This window comes from Canis lupus, chromosome 6, assembly GCF_011100685.1.
Source record: "Canis lupus familiaris isolate Mischka breed German Shepherd chromosome 6, alternate assembly UU_Cfam_GSD_1.0, whole genome shotgun sequence".
Lineage (NCBI taxonomy): Eukaryota > Metazoa > Chordata > Mammalia > Carnivora > Canidae > Canis > Canis lupus.
The window spans coordinates 2,255,121-2,282,664 of record NC_049227.1 but is presented as its reverse complement, the minus strand read 5'-3'; the positions used below and the strand labels follow the sequence as shown (position 1 = coordinate 2,282,664).

Here is a 27,544-nt window from a genome sequence, read left to right as displayed (position 1 = left end):
ACAGGGCTCACCCCAGTGGGGATATCTGGCAGGCTACTGTGTGGACCAGTGCTGGATATAAGGCAAAAATCTAGAAAGAGGAATGTCTGCTCTTTGTTTCCTGCCTGTGACCTCATCAAGGTACATGGCCTACTCTTAGGAGGAGGTCCAAGCAGACCATGTCTCAGGGATGAAATGAATGTCCTCAGCAGATCCAGGCAGCAGGCGTGGAGAGAGAGAGCACAAACTGTCAGCCTGTGGCCAGGATATCCAGTTATAGGGAAGAATGGGGATGATCTATCCTTATTCAGACATCATTTCACTCATCAGATCAGCAAAGATGACAAAGATTAGTAAGAGTCAGTGTCTGAGGATACAGAGAAAAAGACACATATACTTCTCATGGGACAAAACCACATATCTGGAGAACAATTTATCAACTCATATTAAAAGTTCTTGTCTCATTCACAATCTATCCTCAGTTTAAAAATAGGGTATGTTTGCAGGAGAGAGCATAATGGCAGGTCTCTATGGGTCTGCCTCAAGTTGACGGTGGACAGTTGGCCGTGGTGGCTGTACATCACTGTCACCAGGAGTTCCTCCTTACCTTCCTCCTGGGGACCTCCTTTGACCCGTCTCCTATGCTAGACTCTATGCTTTTCTTGGTTTCTGTGCTTATTTTGGTGAAACACAACAGCTAGCAGCTTCATTAAGAAGGACTGCAAGGAAGATAAACTCTTTTGAGATCATCCATGTCTGAAGAAAGCTTTATCCTAATTTTCTGTGATTGATCGCCTGGTTGAGATAGATATCACCTTCTTTCAGAATTTGGATGCTTTTGCTTCATTATCTTCTTTCAGTGTTTTTTAAAAGAACCAAATGCATTCTGAGTTCTGATCCTTTCTGTGTTTTTTCTTTTCCAGAAGCCAGTGGAATCTTCATTTTGTCCCCTGACTTTTGAAATTCACAATGATGAGCCTTGGTGTGGGTCAGTTTTTGTCCATTGGGCTTTAATTTAATTAATTTAAATTTAATTTAATTTAAGCTACATTTAGTGGCTTCAATCTGGAATCGAATGTCTATTAGTTTTCAGAAGATTTCTTGGAATATTTCATCGATAATCCCTCCCCATTTTTCTCAGTTCTCTATTTCAGCGTCTCCTATTATTCTGCTATTTTCCCCCATTTTTCCATTATTAAGCCTCTTGGGTGGAACCTTTAATTTTCTTATCTTTTCTCTGCCGCCTTATCTTTCCTTATATTTTTGCCCTGCTTTGTTTGCTCTCTTCAATTTTATCTTCCTTCTCTTCTATTCAGTTTTTTTTATCTCTGCTATCATGATTTAACTTCCAAGTGCTCATTTTTATTCTCTGAGAGTTCCTTTTTATAGCATATTGTTCTTATTTAATAGAAGCAATACGTTTTCTTATCCCCTGGAGGATATTAATAATATTTTGTCTTGTGCTTTGTTTTTCGGTTTTTCTCCCTGCACGGTTGCTTTTTTTTTGCTCTTTGCTGTTTGGGTTCTGTCTCCCACATCAGAGGTCTCCCCCCAAGGTCCAGTGAGCCTGTTGTCTGCTCATGATCACTGCTGGCTTTGACAGCAGAGGGGTCGCAGGGCGGGGGCATGGGGCAGGGATGGGGGGTCTAGTGATTGGTTCCCTTGCAAATGGCCTGGTGCTCTTGCCTTCACTGCCTCTTGAGGATTCTCTGGTGTAAATTGAGTTGAATCTCATTGTTTCCCACAGTGAGCTTGGGGTCAGTTGCCACACAACTGTCTGTGTGCTTTCTACCAATCACAGCTTCCCCAATATTGTGCTCTGTGTCTCCTCTCGTGTTTTCTTAGAAGGGTATGTGTGGTTCTATCCTATTTTGTTCTTAAAAATCCCTCTACTCTGGTTTTCAGTGACTGTGAGTAGAAGCAGTTCAGATTCATGAGTTAAATTCATCTTCTTATCCCCAAAATTCCATATTAATTTTTAAGAACTTTTAATATGAATTGATAAATTGCTCTCCAGATATGTGGTTCAGTTCCATGAGAAGGATATAGGAGTGTCTTTTCTCTGTATCCTACGGACTCTATCCTTTTCATCTTTACTGTTCTGATGAGTGAGAAGAGGCATACTTTTTTAAAATATATTTTTAGGGGATTTACCCCAAAGATACTGATGCAGTGAAACGCCAGAACACCAGGACCCAAATGTTTATAGCAGCAATGTCCACAATAGCCAAACTGTGGAAGGAGCCTCAATGTCCACCGAAAGATGAATGGATAAAGAAGATGTGGTCTAGGTATACAGAAACGACAAATACCCACCATTTGCTTCCACGTGGTTGGAACTGGAGGGTATTATGCTGAGTGAAGTAAGTCAATTGGAGAAGGACAAACTATATAGTCTCATTCATTTGGGGAATACAAAAAATAGCAAAAGGGAATAAAAGGGAAAGGAGAGAAAATGAGTGAAAATATCAGTGAGGGTGACAAAACATGAGAGACTCTTAACTCTGAGAAACGAACAAGGGGTAGTGGAAAGGGAGGTGGGTGGGGGGGTTGGGGTGACTGGGTGAAGGGCACTGAGGGGGAGCACTTCATAGGATGAGCACTGGGTGATACGCTATATGTTGGCAAATTGAACTCTAATATAAAAAATAAAACAATTTCTAAAAATGAAAAAAAAATAAAATATATTTTTAAAATATTTTATTTACTTATTTATGAGAGCCATAGAGAGATTGGCAGAGACACAGGCAGAGGGAGAAGCAGGCTCCCTGCAGGGATCCCGATGTGGGACTTGATCCTGGGCCTGGAACAGGACCCTGGGATCACACCCCAAGCCCAAGGCAGATGTTCAACCCCTGAGCCACCCAGGCGTCTCATGACATACTTTTAAATCTACATTTTTTTTTTGAATCCTAATGATGATGGGAGCTTTTACATGTTTTTTTTATAATAAATTTATTTTTTATTGGTGTTCAATTTGCCAACATACAGAATAACACCCAGTGCTCATCCCGTCAAGTGCCCCACTCAGTGCCCTTCGCCCATTCACACCCACCCCCGCCCTCCTCCCCTTCCACCACCCCTAGTTCGTTTCCCAGAGTCAGGAGTCTTTATGTTCTGTTTCCATTTCTGATATTTCCTACCCATTTCTTCTCCCTTCCCCTCTATTCCCTTTCACTATTATTTATATTCCCCAAATGAATGAGACCATATAATGTTTGTCCTTCTCCAATTGACTTATTTCACTATATATTTAACTGTCTTTATTTTTGTAGAGATTTGCCAAGTTGATGAACCCCTCCCTATTCTGTTTTTTCCTGGAGTGTTTATCTTCGCCTTATTGATTTGTAAGAACTTTGTATATATTAAATAAACTCCTTTCACATTCATCTTAGAGGTATTTCTGTCAACTTGTGCTTTTGATTTTAATTTGTTTACTGTATTTTTGGCAAACGTAAATTTTACATTTTTGTATCGGCAAATCCATTAGGTTTTTCTTTGATTGATGTCCCAAGAATGTTAGTCATCATCCCCAGATGACACAAATATTCACAGTTTCTTACAGGTAAATCATTTTTTCCCCCCAAACTAAATTCCAAATGGGTTGAACATTTTTGTGTTCAGGTGTAAGAGTTTCATTATAAAGATCCCTGTCTCAGTGGGCTCACCTCAGTTTCTTCAATAATCTATCTTTATTTAACCGCTGATTTGAAATTTCCTATTTTCGTATGCGAAAATACTTTAGATTTGGAAACATGGAGACTGAATCACACGAGGACTGATTGATTTTTGGAGGAAGGTGAAGAAGAGTAAGGAGTCATAGAGGGGTCCTGGCTCCAGTTGCAGGATGCGTATATGTGCTGCTCGTTAAGAAGGGAAATATGATAGAAGTAGCAGGTATGGAAGGGGACTGAGGTCACTTTTTAAACTATGCCTACCAAATTCCCGTGGAAGTTTAGCATGCCTTCAAAACTCAGGGGAGGGGTAAATGCAGCCATCAAAATAATATTAATGGCTTGAAATAGTATTAGACTAAAATAATATTAAAATGACCTTAGAGACTTCTTTATTTCTACTCTCATAACCCTTAATACATTTTAATAGGTCTTATCAATAGTTTTCAACTACTTTCTAAAACCTTCCCTCATTACCTTCTTTGTTCTTAAGCAGTAGCATATGGAGAAAAAAAGTAGAATCAAATCCAGTGTGAGGGGTGCCTGGGTGGCTCAGTCCGTGAAGCGTCTGCCTTGGGCTCAGGTCAAGATCCTGGGATCCTGGGATCGAGCCCAGCATCGGGCTCCCTGCTCAGGGGGGGCCTGCTTCTCCCTCCCTCTCTGTCCCTCCCCCTGCTGTGCCTTTTCTCTCTCTCTTGCTTTTTCTCTCCTATAAATAAAATCTTTAAAAATATATCCTGTGTGATGTTGGCCAAGGCACGTACCTTTTCTAATCTTGAGTCCATTGGGGGTAATAGTGACTTTTATGCAGGGTTTAAATTGTGAGGTTTAGAGGTCATATTTGCAAAAGCCCACAGTACAAATTCTGGCAGTATCATAAAGGATGTTCCTATTGAGTGTGCTCACAGTATTATTTGATTTGCTGGCTATAGCTCCATCTTTAGTACTCTACTTCTGTGTCACCTCCCCTGGGAAGCCTTCCTGGATTTCTCAGCTGTGGCACCTAGTGTGGAGATGGGCATAGCACTGGGCCTGCTGAGTTGCATTTGTGTATTTGCCCATCTCTGGACTGTAAGACCCCTTAGGGCAAGAACCACAGCTCCTTGCTGCGTTCCCAGCGCCCTGCACACTGCTGAGTTATGGTGATTGCTGACTACATTCATTTAAATTGCAGGTGGGCAAAGATCTTTTTTTTTCTACTTCATCCCAGGAGTTGTTGTATTTGGCCTCATTGTATATATTTGGGCTTCAACACTGTCCTTCTTTTGGTTGAGATCTCAAAAAGCACCAAGCTCCAGTAATCAGCATTTGAGTCTTGGTGACCAGGATGTGTGTTTGTCTGGTTGCTGATGTTTTCCTGTGGGACAAGTGCACCAGATCTGGCTCTTCTTTTGGTTGATGCATTCAGTGGTTGGAAGCAGGATGGCTCGAGTTAGAAAACTTTTTTTGAGTGGGTTACACCCTCTGGACTTCCAAAAGGAGTTTTGGAGATAGCACGCTGCCATTGTTTGCTTTTCTTGTTGGTTTATAATTGCAGGGATAGGAGAAGTCCTGTGTTTCTGGAAGATAACATGTTTCCTGTGTTGTCGAGGCTCCCAGTCAAGTAGCCAGGAGACACCTTGTTATCACACAACAACATGCCGGGCCAGGCTTCCTCCTTGGAGCATCACCTGCTTTTCCCCCTGCCTGTAGAGAGCCTTCCTAACCAGAAACAATACTTGCTTTTGTCCCCAACCAGATCACAGTAAGGTGACGGTATTTGCGTTGTAGGTCTGTAATCACAACTAGATTGTGTATTTACATTTCTCCTGTGTGATTTTAAGCCACGAGGAGGAAAGATTAGGAAAGAGAGTGTATATTTTTACACAGGAGACAGTGGGAGAACCCCAGTGAAAGCTTCTTTGTAGGCCAACTGTCTTTGAAATTCAATAATGAAAAAAAAATGCAATAATGACAACAAAAGCACCTTGCTATTTAGAAATAATTATCAATTCATAAGAAGTTGCAGAAGTATGCGAGAAGTCTTATGTGTCTTTAGTTAGTTCCTCCCAATGGCTACTGTCATGCGAGGCTCCAGTCCATGATCATGACCAGGAGGACATCATGACCAGGACACTGATTTTGGTACCATACACAGACTTTACTCTGATTTCACTGGTTGAACATGCATGTGTGTGTCGGTGTGTGTGGAGGTGCTTCTGTATAGTTTTAGCACATTACACGTACACGTACATGGTGTGCAGCATCCCTGTAACCAACACAATTAAGGTACAGAACTATGCCAGTACTCCAAAGCTCCCCCGTGTTATCCTTCAATACCCACAACCCACTCCCACCCCCATCCCGAACTCTTGACAACCACCGATCTGTTCTCCATCTTATAATTTTATTTCGAGAATGTTCTGTAAATTGACCCATACAGTATCTAATCTTTGTGGTTGGCTTTTTCACTCAGTATGCGTCTCTTGAGACCTCTCCAAGTTGCTGTGTGCACAGAGTTCATTCCTTTTGATTTCCGCGCCTAGTTCCATGATACGGCTTTCTCATACTTTGTTTCCCCCTTGGCCTCTGGAATGACGTTTGAGTTGTTTCATTTGGGGTTTTTACAGATAAAGTTGTTATCAGCATTTGTGTACAGACATTCATGTGAGAATAAATGTTCATCTCCTGGGATAAATGCCCAGGAACATAATTGTTGGGTCTTATAATACATGCATGTTCAAACAAGCTTTTCTGGTCGTTCATTCTAGTTATGTGACACCCACTCTGATCGAGACACCTGGGTGGCTCAGCAGTTGAGCATCTGCCTTTGGCTTAGGTCGTGATTCTGCAGTCCTGGGATCGAGTCCCACGCTGGGCTCCCTGCGAGGAGCCTGCTTCTCCCTCTGCCTATGTCTCTGCTTCTCTCTCTGTGTCTCTCATGAATAAATAAGTACAATCTTTTTTAAAAATCCAATTAACTTTCAGTCTTCCAATGCAGCTTCCAGTGGGAGAAAAGTTAGTTTTAACCTTGGTGACCATGACTATGGCACCAAAAGGAACGGTTGCGTTCTACAAGAACCAGGGGTTATCCTGGTTCAACATGGGGAGTATTGAAAGTTTGGCCCCATGGTCAGAACTTGGGTTCGCATCGATGTGAGCCAAACAAGAATGCTGGAGTGTCTGACCCAACCCAGGGACAAGAGGGAGGCAGGGCCAGGAGAGATGGAGGGAAAGATGGCCCAAAGTTGCTATAATCACAGCTTTGGCCATTAGGAGAGGGTCAGGATCATCTCTCCAGTGGAATCCAAGGTAAGGAAAGTGGTGCTTTAGTATGGGTCAGGTGCCCTTCCTTAGACCTGCCAGGAGTGGCTAGGAGGGCAGAGTCATGCACAGAACCACCATGTCACAGTCACCATGGAAGAAAGCTCCAGAAAGGAAGGGGGCTGGATGGACAAGCACATCATGGGCAGTATCTTGAGTATCCTCAAGATAGTGGCTATACTTGGGGTTCCCACAAGGTGGGGAAATAAATGAGGTCTCTGTGGCACTTGAGTGGGCCTATGAGAGAGAGAGATTTGGGACACAGGGAGATGGGAGGAAACAACAGGAGGAAGAAGTACCCAAACAGAGGCAAGGAAACCCAGGGCACACAGAGGGAAGTGTGCAGCTGGGACTCCACGTGTAAGAAATGATGGGTGGATTGGGGTTTCAGAGAGAGGGGGAGTCTCAGTCAGATACAGGGAGCCTTGCCGGGCCACAGGATTGAGGAAGGGGAGCGTGAGCAGGTGAGTGTTTGACATCCCCCAGCGGTGCTGTGCAACCTCAGAGCGAGAGGGATGCCAGGGCCACGTGAAGAGCCCAGGCCAGCATGGGGATCAGCAAGCCTTAGACAGGGGCAGATGGAGACCTGGAGCAGGGCTGCCCTGGAGGTGGCTGCAAGCATTATCAGGAAGGCCACATAAGGCCATTGGCACATTGGTTCCTCAAAGAACAGTGTTGGAGCTTTAACTTTATTTTATTGGGGAAAAAAATGAGCTGGGTACCTGACACGAATGTCTCTAGATCACTGTGGCTGCGAGCGAGCTCTGTCGGCTTGCTCTTGGGCCTCAGGCGTGCTGCAGGGTCTGGACCGAGACTGGCAACGACCTAGAGCAAACACCGACTTGCCGCGGCCCTTAGGGCGGGAGGGCCGCCTCCGGAGGCCTGGGGGCCAGTCGCGACTGACTTCGCTGCTGTCCTTCCGCCCAAGAGAGGACAGTCAGCGGCTGCCCTCAGGAGGTCTATGAGTCCTTCCCCTACAGGCCGCCGGGAACGCTTGGAGGTGTTGGTGCCAAGGCAGCGCGGGTGTCATGCGGCAGCTCACGACCGGGCGTGTCACCGACCCCCTCCAGCAGCTGTCCCTGGCCTGATGCACGTGCACGCAGGTGCCCCGTCCCCCTCTGTCGTGCCCCTGCAGCCTCCTGGTTAGCAGAGCGCAGCGGGCTCCGCGGCCTCCCCGAGCCGCTCCTTACACAGCCCTTGTGTGCCGCGGGTCGCTTCCAAGTGGGCCCCGCGCTTGAGCATGAGGGACACCTTGCCCCTGCCTAGGACCACGCTGCCCTTGACCTTGGAGCGTCCAGGGCTCTGAAGGCAGAGACCCCAAGTGCCGGAGGAGGGTGGGCTGACCTCCATTCCTGGCTGCCGGCAGCATTTCAAGAAAACTCCAGCGACCCAGTGCCAAGATGTGACCCCGATCTCTCCGGGGCTTCACGTTTCTGGTGTTCTGTTTTGCTCTCCACCCCCCGCCCTTAATGACTGTGACTTTTGCTATTTCAAGGAAAAATTTGGCCGGCTTCAGAGCGTCCAGAATCAATATCGCAGTAAATAAGAAACATAATGAAAGAAAAACACACTCCAGCCTGTAGACAAATTTTATCGCTTAAATTCACATTTTATTATTAGAATCAGCTGCAAATACCAGACTTTCAACTGCCTTTTGATGGCGCAAGATAGAGGAATACTCTTTTAATTTGGGGCAGCAGCTTAGAGGCACCCCCTATGGGTATTATAATGTTTCCCTGTTGGTTTGGGCTACTTGTAGGGTTTTTTTTTAAAGGTGAAATTTAAATGGGGGAAGCAGAGGAGAGGAATTTCTTAACAAAGGAATTGAAAGCAGGGATGGCTTTTCTTTTCAAAGCACCTCTATGAATGCACAACTCTGTGTGATATATTTAGTTTAACACTTTGGTATTTTGTGCCTTACATCTCTTTTCTTGCTTCTTTTCGTCTTTTGCTTTCTTTGGTCCTTGCTTTGATCTCACTATGGAATAGCCTTTAAAACACTTTCACACACAGCAAAAACATCTCTTTTTAATCTCCCCTATTCTTCTTGAAGTTTTCTGCTCCTGCCTCTCTTTTTTTTTTTTTCTCTCCCACAGTCAGAAAATGCATTATTTAAGTCACAAAGCTGAGAGCTGCTCAGAGAATAAAATATGCATTATAGCTGGCTTCCGTATTATTTCAACGAACATTTTACCATGCTCCCTTCCTCTCCATGGAGGTTTGCAAAGGGCAGGGTTTCAGACAGGCAGGCTCGTGCAGTGGACTGGGGACCATGGCCTGTGTATCACGGCTGTCCCTTCTGAGTCTGGTGGGACTGTCTGGAGATACTCCAAGTTCGACAGGTTCCCCGCCCCCATACCTTTTGAGCCTCTCCAATGGCCCATGGGCTTGTTCTTCAGAGATGGACCGACCGTGGATAGGTCGTGAATAGATGCCTGCAGAGGTAGAGGCATGCACCAGGCTCAGAAGAGAGTAGGGGCGCTTCAGAGTTACAGAGGGGCCAGTTCCAGGACACACCTGGGACAGACTTCTACTTCTGTTTGCAAGGTACAGTCCCTGCATGAGCAGACCAGCGACTTTGGATTTCACAGCAGTGCATCCATGGGGAATCAGGCAGAGTGACCAGGCGCGTAGCAGTGTCACTTACAAATTGTGTGACCTGCAGTAAGGACCGTACCCTCTCTGTGCTTCAGTTTGCTCATCCATAAAACGGGGAATAATAATACCCTTTACCTCATGGCATCATCTTTTAGGGTAAACAGAGTTGATATAGTCAAAGTGGCTACAACAAGTATGTGGTGCTTCGTTAGTGCCAAAAAATCTAAATGTTAAAGCAAAAATGCAAAACAAATACCTGTTAAAAGTTGTAGGGTGTTCGAAGTTTGCAAGATAGGTCATTCTCTCATTGACGGTGAAAGGGAAACTTACCTGAATAGTGTTCTGGAGCATTTCATGATTAGCTGACAGCCCTAGCTTGCTTAGTGATTTTGGCATCTAGATGCTTCATTACAGATGCATACGAGCATCGTATTTGAAATATTTGAAGTCGTGATTATTAGCAAGAAGGAACTTTGCATCCATGAAATCAGCCTCACCAGGGTGTGCTCACTGTGAGGCTAAGGAAACTCATGCTCTGGACCTCTCACGTATGCTGCCCTGCTGACAATATGTTCAGAAGCCCATATGTTTTTGAAAAATTTATGAAAAAGATTTTTTTTCTTTGAGAGAGAGAGCATGAGTGGGAAATGGGGAGGGGCAGAGAGAGAATCTTAAGCAGATTTCATGCCTAGTGCAGAGCCTGACACAGGGCTTGATCTCACCACCCTGAGATCGTGACCTGAACTGAAATCAAGAATTGGACGCTTAACCAACTGAGCCACGCAGGCGCCTCCAAGAGTTGTCTTTTTCTTAAAGAGAATCCTCCAAATTTTACAGACTTTAGGTTCTACAAAACCTGGATTGATTTCTGGAACTTCCTATCTCCGTTTGACAATGTGAAACCCATATATATTGTATGACCAGGGTATGCAACCAGGTTTTTCTGTCCTCCCTTTTTTTATTTTAAAAGATCATTTTTTAAAATGCAGTATCATTTTTTTGTGTGGCCACTTTTATGCATTTAGCTGGTTATTTGTTTCAGGCACAAAGATATTCTCAGGCACACCTGAAAAGTCATGTGTTTTAAGTCCATAAGTCCATATTTTGTGTTCTTTCTATGGTATTATAGCTGATTTTTTTACATTATCTCATAAAAAAAGACACTGCAGAATGTAGTCATGGGTAATCATGACTAATAACTCCACTAAAACCCGATGTTGAAGACCATGTTTTTCCCCTGAGTGATCTTAAAGGCCTCAAGTGTGGTGAGCTGGAAGTTCTCATCAGGGATAGAGGAAAGACTGGTGTCAGAGGAGCCTGTGGGTATGGCATAGATCCAAGGGCTGAATCCTCTCCTTGGAGAGGTCAGAGATCCCTTCACTGAGCGTGGAATTGCTTTGGGAACCAGCTGCCAGTCAGTTAGATGACCAAAGTGAGGGTAGAAAAGCAAACTGGCAGCAAAATATAGAATCAGATTTTCAGTGAGGTCTAGGTGTTAAAGATCACACTCAAAACAACTCTTCACCTCTCCTTCCCCAACTTCAAAGCTGACCCAGGCTTATAGACCAAAAGGCCGCATGCTATGTGACTCCATTTTATTGAAATATCCAGGAAAGGCAGATTCATAGAGATGGAAAGCAGAGTAGCGGTCATCAGAGGCTGAGGTGGGATAGAAAGTGGAGAGTGACTGCTTGATGGGTGCGGGATTTATGTTTGGTCTGATGGAAAGTTCTAGAGCTAGAGAGGGGTGATGGTTGCACCACATTGTGAATGCACGGAATGCCACTGAATCATTCACTTAAAAATAATCAAAATAGGGGCACCTGGGTGGCTGAGTGGTTGAGCGTCTGCCTTTGGCTCAGGGCGTGACCCTGGGGTCCTGGGATCGAGTCCTATGTCGGGCTCCCTGCATGAGGCTGGCTTCTCCCTCTGCCTGTATCTCTGCCTCTCTCTGTGTGTCTCTCATGAATAAATAAATAAAATATTTTTAAAAAATAATTAAAATAGTCAATTTTATGTTCTGTGTATTTTATCACACGAAAAACAGTGAAAAAAAAGAATCCATCAGTGCTGAAAGAGTGTTGGTACTTGTGTGAGAATCATCTGGAGTGCTGGTCAACCCTACTGATGCCAGCTAACTTAGAAACTCTCAGCATGTGCCTGGGAACCAGCATTTGCATGAGCTCCCAGGTGAGTCCCAGGTAGGGACCACATTCTTAGGGATGCTGGCTTTGAGGCAGGAGTTTTTTGTTTTTTGCTTTTAATTGGAACATGCCATGTGTACCATTTTCTCGTCCCAGCTGTCGCAACCCATGCTAGAGGCATGCCCAAAGCTCAGCAGCTGCTGGCAGGGAGAAGTGTTGGTAATAAGTGGCTGTGGTGGCAGAAGTAATATTGGTAGAATCGTAGCACTGATAGCAAGAGTCAGAGGAGTCATGGGAGTGAGAACAGAAGCTAGGATCATGTGAGGCCCTGGGCAGGAGACGGACTTAACTGTGAGGTTGCTTCGTGCAGGGGTGACCAGCAATGAGGATCCAGTTTTGGAAGTGGGAAGACAAACCTCATCACATAGATTGAGATCACCTTCAAAGAGCTCCATCTTTCAGAGGGGGCAAGAGAAGAAGATTGAGGTAGTGGGAAAAGCAGAGATGGGCAGGGGCCCCACTGGGATTCTGGAACATCTGCTCAGAATCACACCCAGGTGGTCACCACGAAGCCAGAGCTACTCAAAGCACATTCACCTGGGCAGCAGCCGCCACAGCCCCTTGGACCTCGTTAGAAATGCAAGTTCTTGGGCCACACACCAGACCTACCAGTGATTCAGATGCAGCTCAACATTTGCGAAACACTCACCAAGCTTATACTGATTCTCTCGAGTCGCCATACCTTGAGGGAGAATTAGAACATTCCATAGGTCTCATCATCAAGACATAATTACTGTATGAGGGTTGACAGGTACAGACATGGCTCCGCCCTAGGCAGCGTGGCCACTTCCCATTTCACATCTTTGTGGCACCAAGGTTCATGGACTGGTTCTGGAACAGCTAGAGATGAGTTTGTAAGGTCAACACTTGGTTCTGAGCAGGGCTTAGTCACAGGACCGGACTCCTGGTTTATTCTGTAATATCACTGAAAAGATGGGATTTAGATATAATTCTGTAATAACATTTTTGCTGTAGTTCTCAGTCTTTGTAACTTTCTTGTTGCCAATATGTACTCCTTAAGCCTGGATGACAAGTGTTTCTTTTATTGGTAAGGAGAAGATAATCTCTCTTCTGGCTCCGTCTGATTACAGGTGGTATTTGCTGCTTCCCTCTTGACCTCCCCAAATGCTATTTACCAAAACCTTAAGAAGCACAAAGGTTCCCAAATGACTCTGGAGCAATTTAGAATTGGATTTTAGAGCACTGGAAAGTAAACACTGATTTTTGGAGACACAAATTTTTGGTTTTTTTCTCTGAGTTTGCTGGTGCGAAAAATCATATGTCTAATGTTTTTCTTACTGTTATTATAAAATCTAAGCATGGTTTCATCTGTTAAGGATGATAAAGGTTCTCAGGTGATGGGGGTGACATTTCTTACCATTGTCAGGATGGGGATGGGTTTCCTTCCCTGGTGAGCCCGAAGGCTTTGTTTTAACTTGGTAAACTTGTAGGCTCTCTTGCTTTAAGGCAATTCCACATCTCAACACCCCAGTCTCTCAGACTGTTAAAACCATGTTCCACCCATTGACGTTAAATCCAGGCAAGGTCACAAGCCACTGCTTTCTGGTATAGAACCATATTCGGTGACTGGGAAGAGAAACCTGACCATTATCGTTTGTCCTTGAATTTTGTGCAGTTAGATGGTGGCATCTCCCTTGATGTTCCCCTAAAAGCCCATGGAGCATCACTTCCGTTGTGTTTAGAACAATGTGTCCCCAGATCTTGTAAGTGAGGATGGTGTCTAGCCCTATACGGTGGGCCCCAGACTTCATATTGATGTTGACTAGCTAGGAAGACAAGCTGTCATTCATGGGAAGTTATAAAATTGATCTCCGTTGCTAATATGAATAGGAAATAACATTTATTGAATGCCTATTAAGGGCTTTCTATGTAATAGAAATTTCTCATTTATTCTTAACAGCCATAGGGCTGGGCAGCCCGGTGGCTCAGCGGTTTAGCGCCACCTTCAGCCCGGGTGTGATCCTGGGGACCTGGGATCAAATCCCATGTCAGGCTCCCTGCATGGAGCCTGCTTCTCCTTTTGCCTGTGTCTCTGCTTCTTTCTCTGTGTGTGTGTGTGTGTGTGTGTGTCTCATGAATAAATAAAATCTTAAATAAAAAAAAAACAGCCATAGGGCTAGTACCAAATGGGTAGGCATTTCCCCTTTACACTTTTCAAAGCCTTTTGAAAAGTATCTCAGTGGCCTTGAGATGTGGAAAGCAGTGGTAGTGAGCCACACTGTCTTTTGTCAACAGTGTAAATGCCTATCACTCTCTCCACCCTCAGTAGAGTGTCTCGGTCATAACCACGGGACAAATGAAGAAACCACTTGGCATTTAGACATGGTGACTGGCAGGTCTAGGGATTGCCATCCAGTTACCAGGTCCCAGGTCACCCAGCAGCTAAAGGGTAGCAGTGCCTGTAGGTCCACTGGTATAGTGCTTTGCACTTGGCATTCAGAATAACCTGTACCTACAGAGATTTCCCAAATTACTACCACCATGGGCTAATCCTAGTGAATGGGTAGGTTTCTCATTGTACCATTCTGTGGGTGCAGTGCCCATGCATGATCCATTGTCTTCCATGGCATGTCCCTTCATCCACTGCCCACCCACCCAGTGAAAAGCCAAGCAGGCATGGCCTGCCCAACACTCTTGCTAGAATTTTTGTTCCAAGAAATTTAATTAACAGACGGGAAAATCCAGCCAACATTCAGTCAGTAGATGGTTTCTAGAATCTGAAAACCCATATATTCGATTATCCTTCTCTTAGTTAACAGTGAGTGAAGAAGCAGAGGGTCCCTGCAGCCTGGCTTCTCCACCAGCCCCCTCACAACCCTGGGATGATGGCAAGTGCCGGTGAAACCAGTTGGTGAAAACACCAACAATAAATAATTTCTTGAGGGTGTATGATGCACCAAGCATGTGCCAACAAGCCCTATGTGGTGTGAGCTGGGTGGTTCTCAAAGTGGTTCCCCATACTCCAGCATTGGCACTCCCTGGATCTGGTTAGAAACACAAATACTAGGGCCTCGCCCCCGACCTTCTGAAAATGAACTGTGGGGGGAAGGGGCCCAGCACTCTGTTTCTGCACCCCTAGGTGGTCCTGCCATGCCCTCCAGTTTGAGAGCCATCATCTAGCCTGTAGGCCTCTCCCATCATGGGTGCAGCTTCCCCAGGCACCCTGGGGTGCTCTGAAATCTCTGTCTGAGTGTCCTGCACCTATGTGGATGGAAAGAGGGAAAAATATGACTAGTGCCAGCTACTCAAGGTTGAGCCTTTCCATTGTGGCAGCAATGGTTCTCAGCATTCTGTCTGTAGTAACTCACGTAGTCTTCACCATCACCCTAGAAGGTCTATATGACGATCACCATCTTCCTTCGGCAAAGGAGGAGATAGATTAAGGCATGGATTGATTGGCTAAATCACCCAGGGCCGCTCAGGTGATGCCTGGCTGCACTAGGTTCTGAACCCTAGGCAGCCTGACTCCAGTGTCAGTACTCAAGCACACGCTATGCCTCAGTAGAAGTTTCTGACCCAGTGAAGTGAAGTTAGAAAAGAATGTCTCTTAAAGTATAGTTTGTGGACTGCTTATATCAGAATGCCCTAGAATGCTCTCAAGTCCCATGAGTGACCTACAGCATGAGACTCTCCAAGGGTGGATCCTTGCAGTGTGCATATCTATGAGTCCCCTCCTTGCCCTCCTACATCTGGTGATTTCTCAGGTACAGAAAGGTGTCAACCATCTTGTCTATGTAATGAGTTAGACACATTTGGTTCGTGTTCTAGCTCTTCCATTGGTAGGTGTGTGATGTCGGGACAGGTTAGCCTCCCCAAGGCAGTTTCTTAATTTGCAAAGTGGAATTAATCTAGTTAATTAATGGAATTGATCTAGTTCCGTCCTAGGTTGTTGTAAGGATTAAATTAGATCATATAAATAACACTTTATACCACTTGCTTCTTGCAGAAGAATGTTCCATCTCTGCTAGCATTAGGTTGGCTGCAAGAGCAGCATTTCTACTCCTAGGCAAAGATTGCTTTGTTAAACGAAGACCAAAGGAACAAACGTGATAACCTTGCGTCTGGTGCATGACTGTGGGTCTGGACCACCCAGGACATGTACTATATGAACCAGTGTATGTACAGATGGGAAAACCTCTCTAGACGTGGGATAACAGGACCCAGGGGACAGTCGGAGGGCAGGAATGCTGACCTAGAAAGGAGGAAAGGCCACAAAGAAAAACCTCAAAAGATATCTGCTGGCCTGTAGCAGTAGGAAAGTAAAAGCCAGGTGTGGACTCTGCCCAACTGTATACCTGGGATGCGGGGTGAGCACTGCTGTCCTGGGCTGGTGTGTCAGCAATATCTTCTGACCTCACGCTGCCTGAGTTGTCTCTTCTACAAAAATTACTAACATGCCAACTCTTTTGCCGCTCCGAACTTCCTGAAGATCTGTTGGCATCCCGGTGGGTTGTACACACATGTGAAACGCCATGTTGATGGACTTTCTTGCATTTTGTCATTTGCAGAGGAGCTGAAGGCCCCCTTGGAGGAGTACGTTCACAAGCGCTACCCTGGGCTGGTGAAGGTGGTGCGCAACCAAAAAAGAGAGGGCCTGATCCGAGCTCGCATCGAGGGCTGGAAAGTGGCCACTGGCCAGGTCACTGGCTTCTTTGATGCCCACGTGGAATTCACTGCTGGCTGGTAGGTCACAGGCTGGACCCTAGGGGCATTCAGGACCTGCAGTAGTGTGGTCAGAAGGAGTTAGAATCTGGGAGGTAGAAACTTCACCTGTTTCCTCTAGGGCTGCTGGACCAATGAAGAAGGGTGGGTTGATAATCTGGGATAAAACCGGGAAGCAGGGAATAGTGTGCTATCTCCTCTGCTCCTCGTTGTTGTGGTCATCACCACCATCATCAAAATTCCAGTGAGGATGACATATTAATTAGACAGAACTCTTGATAATCCTTGCCAAGGGGTCAAGAGAACCTTATTTGCTCTCTTTTCCTGCTTGTCTGTCCCCTTGTGTGAGGAGGATGGTTGAGTGATATTTGGAGGAAAGAGATCCATTATAATCCTACCTACTCCTGAAACACATGGGATTATCTTTAACGTCGTTTGTAGGAAGGGGGGGGGTTCATAACTTTGCAGGTGTGGCCTCGGATGGTTTCCCAGGTGGTAAAAAGAACAGTCTGGAAGAGATTGTGGGGAGCACATCGGAGAGGAGACTTAGGATACAAGAGTAGTAAAGCCTCAGAATGCCCAAAGCACTCAGTGAGCGTGCTGACTTTAGATTAGGGCTGTAGATTTGAAAAGCATGTCACATGGGTGTTGCTGACTACCCAGTTTAGGTAAACCAAGTCAGAGGTTAAATAACCTGTGCTCCGTTTGCTTAATTCCTAAGAAGCAGAGTCTTTCATTTCACAAATCATGTTTGGGACATGCGTCAATTCACTGGTGCGATCTTAAAAATAAATGCCGTTCGCAGTACCAGATTGGAAGAGCCACTATCCGTTACCATTGAAACATTAAAACATCTGCTCTTCTCCATGTGCAGCACACTTTAGAATCTCTTTAATAGCTGGATCAAAGGAGAATGGTTGCGTGCATGAGCGTGTGAAGATTTGGAAGCTGGGGTCACAGTTAACACTGGCTCCTTCAAGTGCACCTGGGTATCTAGTGTCATCTCAGACACTAGTGTTCTTTCCTGGTTTTTCTGCTGCCATCAGACTTGGTGACACACAGCTGTATGTTTGCAGCCCCAACCTCCCCTAAGCTTCGGAGTTGTTTATCTCTCATCAGTGGTTCTCAAAGTGTGGTCCCCAGATCAGCAGCATCATCTGGGAGCCTGTTTGAGATGCAGATTTTTGGGTTCCCCAAGACCTCTGCAATCAGAAGCTCTGGGAGTGGGTCCAGCAATCTGTTTTAACCAGTGCTCTAGGTAACTCTGATGCTTGCTCAGGTTTGAGAATCATTGAACTGGAAGTCTTCTGAACAGATGCACTTGAATATTCCATTGGAGCTTTTCCCTTTTTTGCTGCATCCTTCCCTCCCTGATTCTTTTCTACCAAAACTAGTGATTCTCTCATGTCCCCTTTCACTTGACTCTTCCCTCCCCATCATGTCAGCCTCTAGCTATCATCACCTCTAGCTCTAGCTGGTTTTCCCTTTTATTTTGGATGTCTGCCCTTCCCCCTTGGCCTCGACCTCCACTTGCCCATCTCACACCCTCATCATCATGCATCTAAACGCAGTGGCTGCCTGCATCTTCCTTTTGACAAATATTTGCTAGTTGCCTACTATTGTCCCATACAGGTGTCCTAGGCCAGAGGTGAGGTGACCAGCTGTTCTGCCCAGTGCTGAAGGATTTCCTGAAATGCAGGACTTTCCTTTGTAAAACCAGAACAGTCCTGGACAAGCCGAGACAGTTGGTCACTCAGCCAGGGTTCAGAATCTGGCAGGATTTGGTATCTGCCCTCATGTAGCCTAGAGTCTAACTGGTCTCTATGTTCATCACACTCAGTTTCCACATGTCTACCAGAGTGACATATGTCCCTATGGTCCCTCATTACAAGGTAGACACTACACTATGTCTCAACTTTCACCAGGTTATACTGCAATAATAATCTCCAACATCGGTGAATCATGACAACAAAGATTTTCATCTTGTCCGTGTAGCAGGTCAACTGCCTCTGACTATGGCTTGACTCCACATGTGCTCCGCATTCTGAGACCCAAGGGGTCTTTGTTATAACTTCAGATACCTTGCTGAAGTCAACGGAATTGGTAATAGCAACTTTTAAGACTGGCATTAGTTTTGCAATATTAGCCAAAATGTAGTACAGAGAAGAAAGGACTATTTGCAATCAGTTGCTTATAATCTGTAATTTAAAACAGCTTAATTTTGTACAGGTTACACACCTGGCCGCTTATGTAAAGTCCTTCCAAGACTGTGTCCTTTTTGTTTAAAAAACTGGAATTCGTTCTCCGTTCTTGGAAGGGAACTTCGATAGTTAACAGTTTTTAGACTGTCATATACATAAAATGGAAATACGACTATAAGAGATCACGTAGGAGATAAGTAGTCATGTATTTTATTTTATATGCCAACCTACTTTATTGTGAAAAGATTAGAGGTTGTGGGAACTTGTAGTAAAATGCCTTAAGCTGTTAATGGGAAGGCGTGAAATAAGAGTTGCCTGGTGGATTCGTTGGATTATCTAAGTCTACATTTGTTACAGCGCTAATAAGCAGTGTTAAAGCAGCCACCTAAAGAGAACAAAAATTTAAAAATATATAAAGTCTATAAATTAGCAATCTGATGATTGCCAAAGTGAGGCTGTTTTTATTTATTTGGTGTAGCTATATTGGCCCCCTAGACATGCTACCCTTCTCCCTGTTTTTAAAATCCAGGAATTTTAGTTAGGGGCTATGGGTCTGGGGATCGTAAGATAATGGTATTATTATCTAAAAACACAATCAGGTGGTAGGCATTTCTCAGCAAGGGCACGTAGTGCCGCCTCGGGTACGAGCACCCCAGCAGCGGGCAGCCCCTGTGACTGTCGTGGCTGCTCCATCCTGGGGTGACCAGGGAGGGGCAGGGGTAGCAGGTCACATGGAGACATTCATGGGTCTCAGAGAATCGGAGGCTGCTTCCCTGAATAAACCCAATTCTTAGCTGATTTGCTCTCCAGAAGATGTGCTTCCAGCTTGAAGTAGCACAAATGGCCAAACGCAGACAATTTTATTTTATTTTATTTTTTTAAATTTTTTTTTTTATTTATTTATGATAGTCACACAGAGAGAGAGAGAGAGAGGCAGAGACACAGGCAGAGGGAGAAGCAGGCTCCATGCACAGGGAGCCCGATGTGGGATTCAATCCCGGGTCTCCAGGATTGCGCCCTGGGCCAAAGGCAGGCGCCAAACCGCTGCGCCACCCAGGGATCCCGACAATTTTAAAATATCAAATACAAATCAGTATTGAAGTGAGAGATACATGTCCTGTCTCTGCGGCCTGAAGTGACAGGAAGCACGACTCTGTTGAGGACATCCCACGTTTGTGGCTGGGGCGGGGGGGGGGGGGGGGGGGGGGAGGAGGGGCCGGGGTGTGGCTAGTGGAGCAGCTGCTCCGATATGACGTCATCCCTTTGGTTCACACCCCAAGGGCCAGAGCAGGGCACGTGTGGCCTGGGGGTGAGGGAGGGAGTGTGCCCTCTGCAGGGAAGCACAGGCGGCTGCGTGGCAAAGGTGGGATGTCTCCAGGGAGGGGTGCAGATCACTGGGAACAGGTGTACCTTCCTCGCAGACCCAGAGATCATGCTCTGCAGCATCAGAAGCGTTAGCAGAAGGAAGGCCTTCTGCCCCTGCGCTTAGAAGTTCATCACAGCGATGGGCTGAACTGAATGCTTCTATACAGCAGGCCGCCAGACCGGCGGAGCCTGACCCAGTGGAGGTCACAGTAGACTCATGGGTAGGGCATGAAGCCAGAGCATCCAGGTTAGAGACCCGGCTCTGCCACCAGCTGGCTGTGTGGCCTGGGGCAAGCGACTTAACCTCATTGGTCAAACACAGATCATAGTGTCTACTTCATAGGACTGTTGTGAGATCTGTTAGTCAGCCTGGCCCATCTGGAATGTTTAGAATGGCACCTAGCACATGGCAAGGGCTCCATAAATACCAGCTACCCTTAGCTCATTAGGGAAAATAATGTGTGTTCCAAGATTAGCAAAGACAACATGTAGCCAGAGTGACTTGATAAGGTGGAGAAGATGGTCCAAGAGCTGGAAGGAGAGAGCCCTCCTCCAGAGAAATCAAGGACGGCTTCTTGGGAGATGTGGCGCTTGATCTGGTGAGACTCCATAGGTAACTAGGCTTTTTGTCAGTGGCCAAGAGCATTCCCGGAGGAGAACAGCATGAGCAGGTGTTTGGAGGGGTGAAACTCAGAAGTGTATCTGGAAACCATTGACAAGTGAGTCCCATTTGGCTTCAGCCTGTACGGTGTGTGCAAAAGGATTGGAGGCAGTCAATGGCCCAGGGTATATTTTATTGCTTGTTTTAAATAGAAAGATGAGATGAGCCAACAGGTAATTCAATAGCTGGAAATGAAAAGAGATGGGAGGCAGGCCGAGCATTCTCATTATTCTTCCAAATAATGCAGAGGAATGGGATTTTCACTTGACTCTTTTCCAAAGCCTGAGCTCTGTTCTAAGCAGGGAGATTAATGCCCTGGCTTACGAGAGCCATCTTTTCCTTCTCGAATATAGGAAACAATCTTTTCCTACGTCTGCCTTGGAGACACATTCTGGTGGGGGAGTCTGACCATCTGCTTCCTCCTAAGCCGTCAGGGCGGTACCTTGAACCTGGAGCCAGGTCCCCCTGCCTGTCTCCCGCCACAGCCCTGAGCGGGCAGGCTCGCAGGGAGGCAGGGTTCCGCCTGCCTCTGCATTCAATGAGTTCCCTCCTGCCATTGCTAACCAATTCAATTAGATCCCTTTTAGGAAATCAATTAAATAATCAATTAAAACAACTGAAATAGTCACACACACCGAGAAGCTGGTGAGATGCTTATTAAAAGCAGGCCACCAAGGGCAGAAGTGACCCATTTTGGGAAAGAAAATTCAGCTCCTGCAGAAGAAACAAGAAGCATCAAGCAGCGCCTGAGGGGAACTGGCAAATGCTGGGAATCCGTGGTGCAGAGCGAGCTGTGTGGAGTCAGAGTGGGAAGGACAGGCTTGCCTTGGCTGCTTTTGGGCCGTCAGCACAAGAGAGGCCTGGGGCTTTCTGGGGAGAGGCCCCCAGGTTCTGAAGCCTTGCTCCCGACCTCTCGGGCCCTGGGCAGCAGCGCTGTATGATCCCTCCAGGCCAGGGCACGAGCTGCACTGCACTGCCTTGCAAAGCGCGCTCACATCGCACCATCCACCCCGGTGCCTCAGTTTCCATCTGAGCCCCGGCCTGCCCTGGACCCCTCCTCACCCTTTAGCTACATTCCTGCTGTTCCTTCTCTGTGGTGTTGGGGGCCCGGTGCCATTGGAGGGGTAGATGTGCCGCAGGAGAGAGATTTTATTTCTACCTCCCTGTGTTTCAGGGCCGAGCCAGTTCTGTCCCGAATCCAAGAGAACCGGAAGCGAGTGATCCTCCCGTCCATCGACAACATCAAACAGGACACCTTTGAGGTGCAGCGGTACGAGAACTCGGCCCATGGCTACAGCTGGGAGCTGTGGTGCATGTACATCAGCCCCCCAAAAGACTGGTGGGACGCCGGAGACCCTTCTCTCCCCATCAGGTCGGTGGCAAGCAGGCTCCGGGGGCCCTAGTGTCCCCAGATCGTGGAGACGGGGGGGAGCCAGAGTGAGGGGTGCAGAGAGGCCCCCTGGGGAGGACCGGCAGGGTGCAGAAGCTGCTGCGGGCCTTCACGGTGTCCTGCCATCGGGGCTTTCTTGCTGAGCAAAGACACCACAGTTTGCTTCTTTAGCTCAAGTTTTCAAGTGCAGCTTATCAGATAGCGATCCTGAGAGCTTGAAACGATAGGAATGTTCGCCTCCTTTTATTCATCCCCATCTTCGATGGGCTGTGCTCAGGACAGCCGGGGACAACCGGAGGGCCTTGGGGCAGCTCTGGATGAGTCTTGCCCAGGTCCTGCCCTGCTGCCCCCAGAGACAAGGCGATCAATACCCCGTGGTACCCCAGCTGGGGAGCTCCCATGTAAGGGATGCTGAATGACGTAGGTTAACTTTGGTGCCATATTCCTATGGCTGCTGTGACAGATTACTCCCAGTATGGTGGCTGGGAACATGCAGACGTATTGTCTCACACTCCACAGGTCAGAGGTCTGAAATGAGCTCTTACAGAACTAAACTGAGTGTGTGCACAGGGTGGGGATCCTTCTGGAAGCTGTAGGGGAGAATCCATGTCTGTGCCTTTTCAACTCATAGAGGTCCTCATTCTTTGGATTGTGGCTACATCACATCCCTCTTCCTCCTCTTCCTTCATCACATGCCTTTCTTCTCCCTCGACTTTACTGCCTCCAGTGTGATGGGCCCCTGTGATGACATTTATGGTACGTGTGGTAATCTAAAATAATCCTCTGGCCCAAGGTGAATCACATCTACAAAGTCCTTTTTCCCGTGTAAGATAACATTTGCAGGTTCCAGAGATTAGGATGTAGATTTTTTTTTGGCAGGGGGCATTGTTCAGCCCAGCATAGATGCTCTGATTTCTCACGAAGATGATATCTGACTTCTCGTTCAGTACTTTCTGGGAATTCTGCTGAAAGGCCATACAGACTTAAGATCATCATGGTTTTGTCTTAAGTTAGAAGAGGTGGAGGAAGCTTTCCTACCTTGGCCTGGTTTTAGGGCAGTGTTTGTGGGCATACAGGAGGATGGCAAGAAGGAATTGTGGAATAGAATGAGGAGTTTCTGCAGGTGGTTTTGAAGTTCAGACTTGTCACATTTTAAATAACTTAGATGCCTCATGTTCTCTTATTTTCCTGCTCAGATTGAAACCTGAGGAACTAATGGCATTAGAATAGAGCTGCCCCTGGGTTAATTTGTGCAACAAGGAAGGTGATGTTTTGGGCCAGTAACTTCCTCCACCAAAGATGTCTCGTGACTCAGTTTCCATCCCAACCTAGATGTTCATGCTGTTGTGCAATGCTGTATGAACACACTCTTGGCTTCTTGCAAATAATAATGTAAACTCATCACTAAGGTGCTACCTGGGAAGCAAAGCATAACCTTTGGGGATATTTAAATTTAACGGGTGAGATACCACCTCACATCCATTAGGATGGCTACTATCAAACAAACAAATGAAAGAGCAGAAAGGAACAAGTGTTGGCGATAATGTGGAGAAATTGGAATCCTTGAACATTGCTCGTAGAAATATAAAATCATGCAGCTGCTATGGAAAACCAGTATGATGGTTCATCAAAAAATTAAAAATAGAATTACCACACGATCCAGCAGTTTCACGTCTGGGTACATACCCAAAAGAGTTGAAAGAGATATTTGCACACCCATGGTCGTAGCAGCATTGTTCACAATAGCCAGAGGGTGGAAGTAACCCAAAATGTCTACCAGCAGATGGATGGGTGGATAAAACGTTGTGTATACACACAATGGAACATCATTCAGCCTTAAAAAAGGAAGGGAATTCTGACATATGCTACAGCATGGATGAACCTTGGAGACATTATGCTAAGTGAAATAAACTAGCTACCAAAGACAAATACCGTATAATTCCACTCGTGAGGTACTTAGAATGGCCAAATCCATAGAGACAGATAGAAGAATGGTACTTGCCAGGCGCTGGAGAGACGAGAGGAATGGGGAGTTGTTATTTGATGGGTATGAGTTTCAGTTTTGCAAGATGAAAAGAATTCTAGAGATTGGTAGCACAATAACATGAATGAAATTAACGCTATTGAACTGAGCACACACAGTACTTCCTTCCTGACACACAGGGTGGCTGACCTCCAGCTGTGACAGATGAGGGAATGGGTGTGCAACAGGGGTGTTAGCCCCAGAGGGAAAGCAGTGGGTACAGTGCCATGCTGTAAGATACCCAGAAAACATAGCTTTTCCTACAGATGAAAGGCACTAAGCCGAGATTTAGCTTGTATTTTATGAGTTACGGTAATATTAGCACATGATTAATATGCACTTTAAAAAGACTCAAGAAAATAGAGTCGTGATCATGAGTCATTAATATTACATGTATCTCTGATGTACAAAACAGAATCAAATATCAATGATCTCTTTTTAATGTATCATAACTTATGAAATGCTTAATTTGTTAATAGTGGATGGAGCTATTTAATTGTAAGAAGGAATTTTTATGGCCCTTCTGATGGTATTATGCAGATACACTGTGATTTCTTAAATGTTAGGACATGGTGGTTTCCACTCCCCATTGTGTTCCTAATATTTTAATAGTAATGCCTTTATTCTGGTGAAGGATGGGATGGGGAGCACATTTTCACAATCCAAATAGCGTTCAGCTAGATGAGGCTGTGATCCTGAGTCTTCCTAGTAGACAACATAATATAGGAGATTTTGCATTAAGAAAATTTGTATCCTTAAAAAAAAGAAAATTTATATCCTTTCTGTTTTACTTTTTCCTTTATCTTCCTGTATATAGATATTTTTTTTTCTGCTGCCTGGTAGTTTATTTCCCACGGTTTTCCATTTGTCCTCTGCTCTTCCTTGTCTCCACCGGAGCTTCTGGAGTGGAGAGTGGGCAGGTGCCATGAAAGAGAGCAGAGTCCAAGTATGAGGCTGGGGCATGGATCCTGAAGTATATACATGCCTCACCCAAGGAGGCAGCTACCAGCCCCCTGTGATGGGTAGAGGGTGGGGACACATGGCTTTTGGGTCCTCAGACTTTGTAAAGAGAAGACACACATCTAGATCATTCTGGGATGCTTGGGTGGCTCAAGGGTTGAGCATCTGCCTTCAGCTCAGGTCATGATCCCGGGATCCTGGGATTGAGTCCTGCATTGGGCTCCTCCCTCTGCCTGTGTCTCTGCCTCTCTCTCGCTGTGTCTCTTATGAATAAATGAATAACATCTTTAAAAAAATCTAGATCATTCCATGAAATCTCCTGACTTCAAAATGTGGCCCCAAATCCCTCTTCTTCAAAGCTATGAGAGAGACCTCTGTCATCCCCAGGACAGCTATGGTTGCTGTTTCCCACACAGGGAGCACCTGCAGTATGTGGCATCATGGCGGGACTGGGGGATTTGGGGAGTGTTACTTGGAACTATAGGAGAAGCACAGTTAGACGTTTTGGAGCTTGAGGTAAGCCATGAGGCCCCCCTATCTTGAGGCCCCCCTGTCATCTCCATTGTCTGTCACTGCCCTCTGCTGCCATGATTCTTCATTGAAATCCTTGGATCCCTGACCCAGCTCTCACCTCTCAAAGAAGGGGCTCACATCTATGACTTAAGCCCTGATTTTTCTTCAGAGTGACATCATGCCCAGTGTCACATTAGTAACCTGTCATCAGACCAGTGGATTTTAGACATTTTTGAGTCAAGGACCTTTTGGCTAACCTAACAAAAGGCATAGATTATATCAACCATGAACATGTACAAGTGGGCAGAACTTTGCATATAATTTCACAAAGTTTATGGAGGCCTTTATGATCCACAGAGCTTATTTGAAGGACCACTGCTAGGTGTTTCTACTTGCCCCTCCCAGCTGGAGAGCCTCTCTATACCATTCTTTAATGGCCCCCAGACCATCTGCTTTATGAAGCCAGGCTAGTTCACAGTGGTAGTCTCAATGCCTAATTACCACCTGGCATTTAGTTGGTTTGCAGAAAATCTTTAGCCAGTGAATGAATGGATGGATGACATCTGAGGCTCTGAAGAGAGGTCAGGGCTAACAATCAGAAGGAGAGATTGCCTGGAAGTCCATTAGAGAAAGACAAGGAGAACCCCAATATTCCCGGGATGAAGGGAGCCTTTGTAAAGGAGACTGACAAGTCATGATGAATGGTCGGAGAGATGTGAGGACAACCAGCAGAGTCAGAGATTTAATGACAGTAAGACCTAAAGCACCATTGGGCTTAAGAGGTCAGTTCATCATGGCCTTGGTGAAGCCATTTTAAGGGAGTATTTGGGTCTGAAGCTAGCTGGCAGTGGGTGGAGGAACAGATGGGACATGAAGAACCTGGGAAAGTGAGTGAGGTATTTGAGGCAGACTCAACTCAGGGAGGTGATGGGTAGAAACTGGAGGATGGAAAATAAAGATCAAATGATATGTTTTTTAGAATGGGAGAGACTGAGCATGTATGTCCAGTGCACTCAATAAGTAGAACTCATGGGGTAGATTGGCTGGCCTAGTCAGTAGAGCATGTGACTCTTAATCTCAGGGTCATGAGTTTAAGCCCCACATTGGATATAGAGATTACTTAAAAAATTATTAAAAAACAAAGGAACTCATGGAGTATATTGATAAAACCCCAACTGTCTCGGTTTTCTCCTTGCTCAGTGAAATGAGCTCTTCCTTAGCCCAGATGATCTCATGAAGACCCCATGTAGATCTCATGATGTTTCTTATCACTCTTCAGTAACACAAGCCCTATGGTCACTTTAAGTCACAAACCAACCTCAGTCCGTTATAGAAATTATCCCATCTCATGTCATTGTAAAAATTTGAACTCCCTTGAAATTAAGATCTCCTCAGGGAGCCGGGGTGGTTGAGTCTCTTAAGCGTCTGACTCTTGGTCTCAGCTCAGGTCTTGATCTCAGGGGGGTTGGTTCAAGCCCTGTGTTGGGTTCCACACTGGGCATGGAGTCTATTTAAAAAAAAAAAATTAAGATCCCCTCCTGTCCCTGGCTGGCCCTTTGCAGTGAAGAGTGGCTGGAGTCCTTATTCTTTCTGTCACCCACTCACCTCTTCCTCAGGAGGGCAAGAGGAAGGTTCTTTCAGTTGCTCTGTGTAGGGCGTGGGCGTGGGGGATCTGAACCTCCAAGCTACTTTATTAAGGTGACAGGGACCCTCCTACCTCGGGCCTCCCCCAGGGCTCCCTCTACCTCTGCCTTGGTATCTATCCCACGCCCTCTTATTGCTAAGGCTCCTGTACTCCAGAGCCACTTGTATTTCCAAGTAATTAATCAGTTAATTAATTTACATACGCATTTTAAACATTTACCTTTTTTCAAGCTTTATTGAGAAATGACTGACGAATGAAAACTAGTGTGCACGATGTGATGTTCTGGAATATGTACACATTGCAAAATGGTTATCACCATCAAGCTATTTAGTATGTCCATCACTT

At 45.8% G+C, this 27,544-nt stretch overlaps 1 protein-coding gene across 2 annotated transcripts in view; it reads left to right on the top strand.

The window, feature by feature from the left end:
• The window catches only part of GALNT17 (polypeptide N-acetylgalactosaminyltransferase 17), a 436,312-nt gene that overhangs the window by 201,040 nt on the left and 207,728 nt on the right, over window positions 1–27,544 (top strand). For both annotated transcript variants that reach the window (XM_038539024.1, XM_038539025.1), the window contains exons 4-5: window positions 16,288–16,462; window positions 21,843–22,040. In XM_038539024.1, coding sequence (XP_038394952.1) covers window positions 16,288–16,462; window positions 21,843–22,040 — 373 coding nt within the window. The remainder of the gene's footprint in view (window positions 1–16,287; window positions 16,463–21,842; window positions 22,041–27,544) is intronic.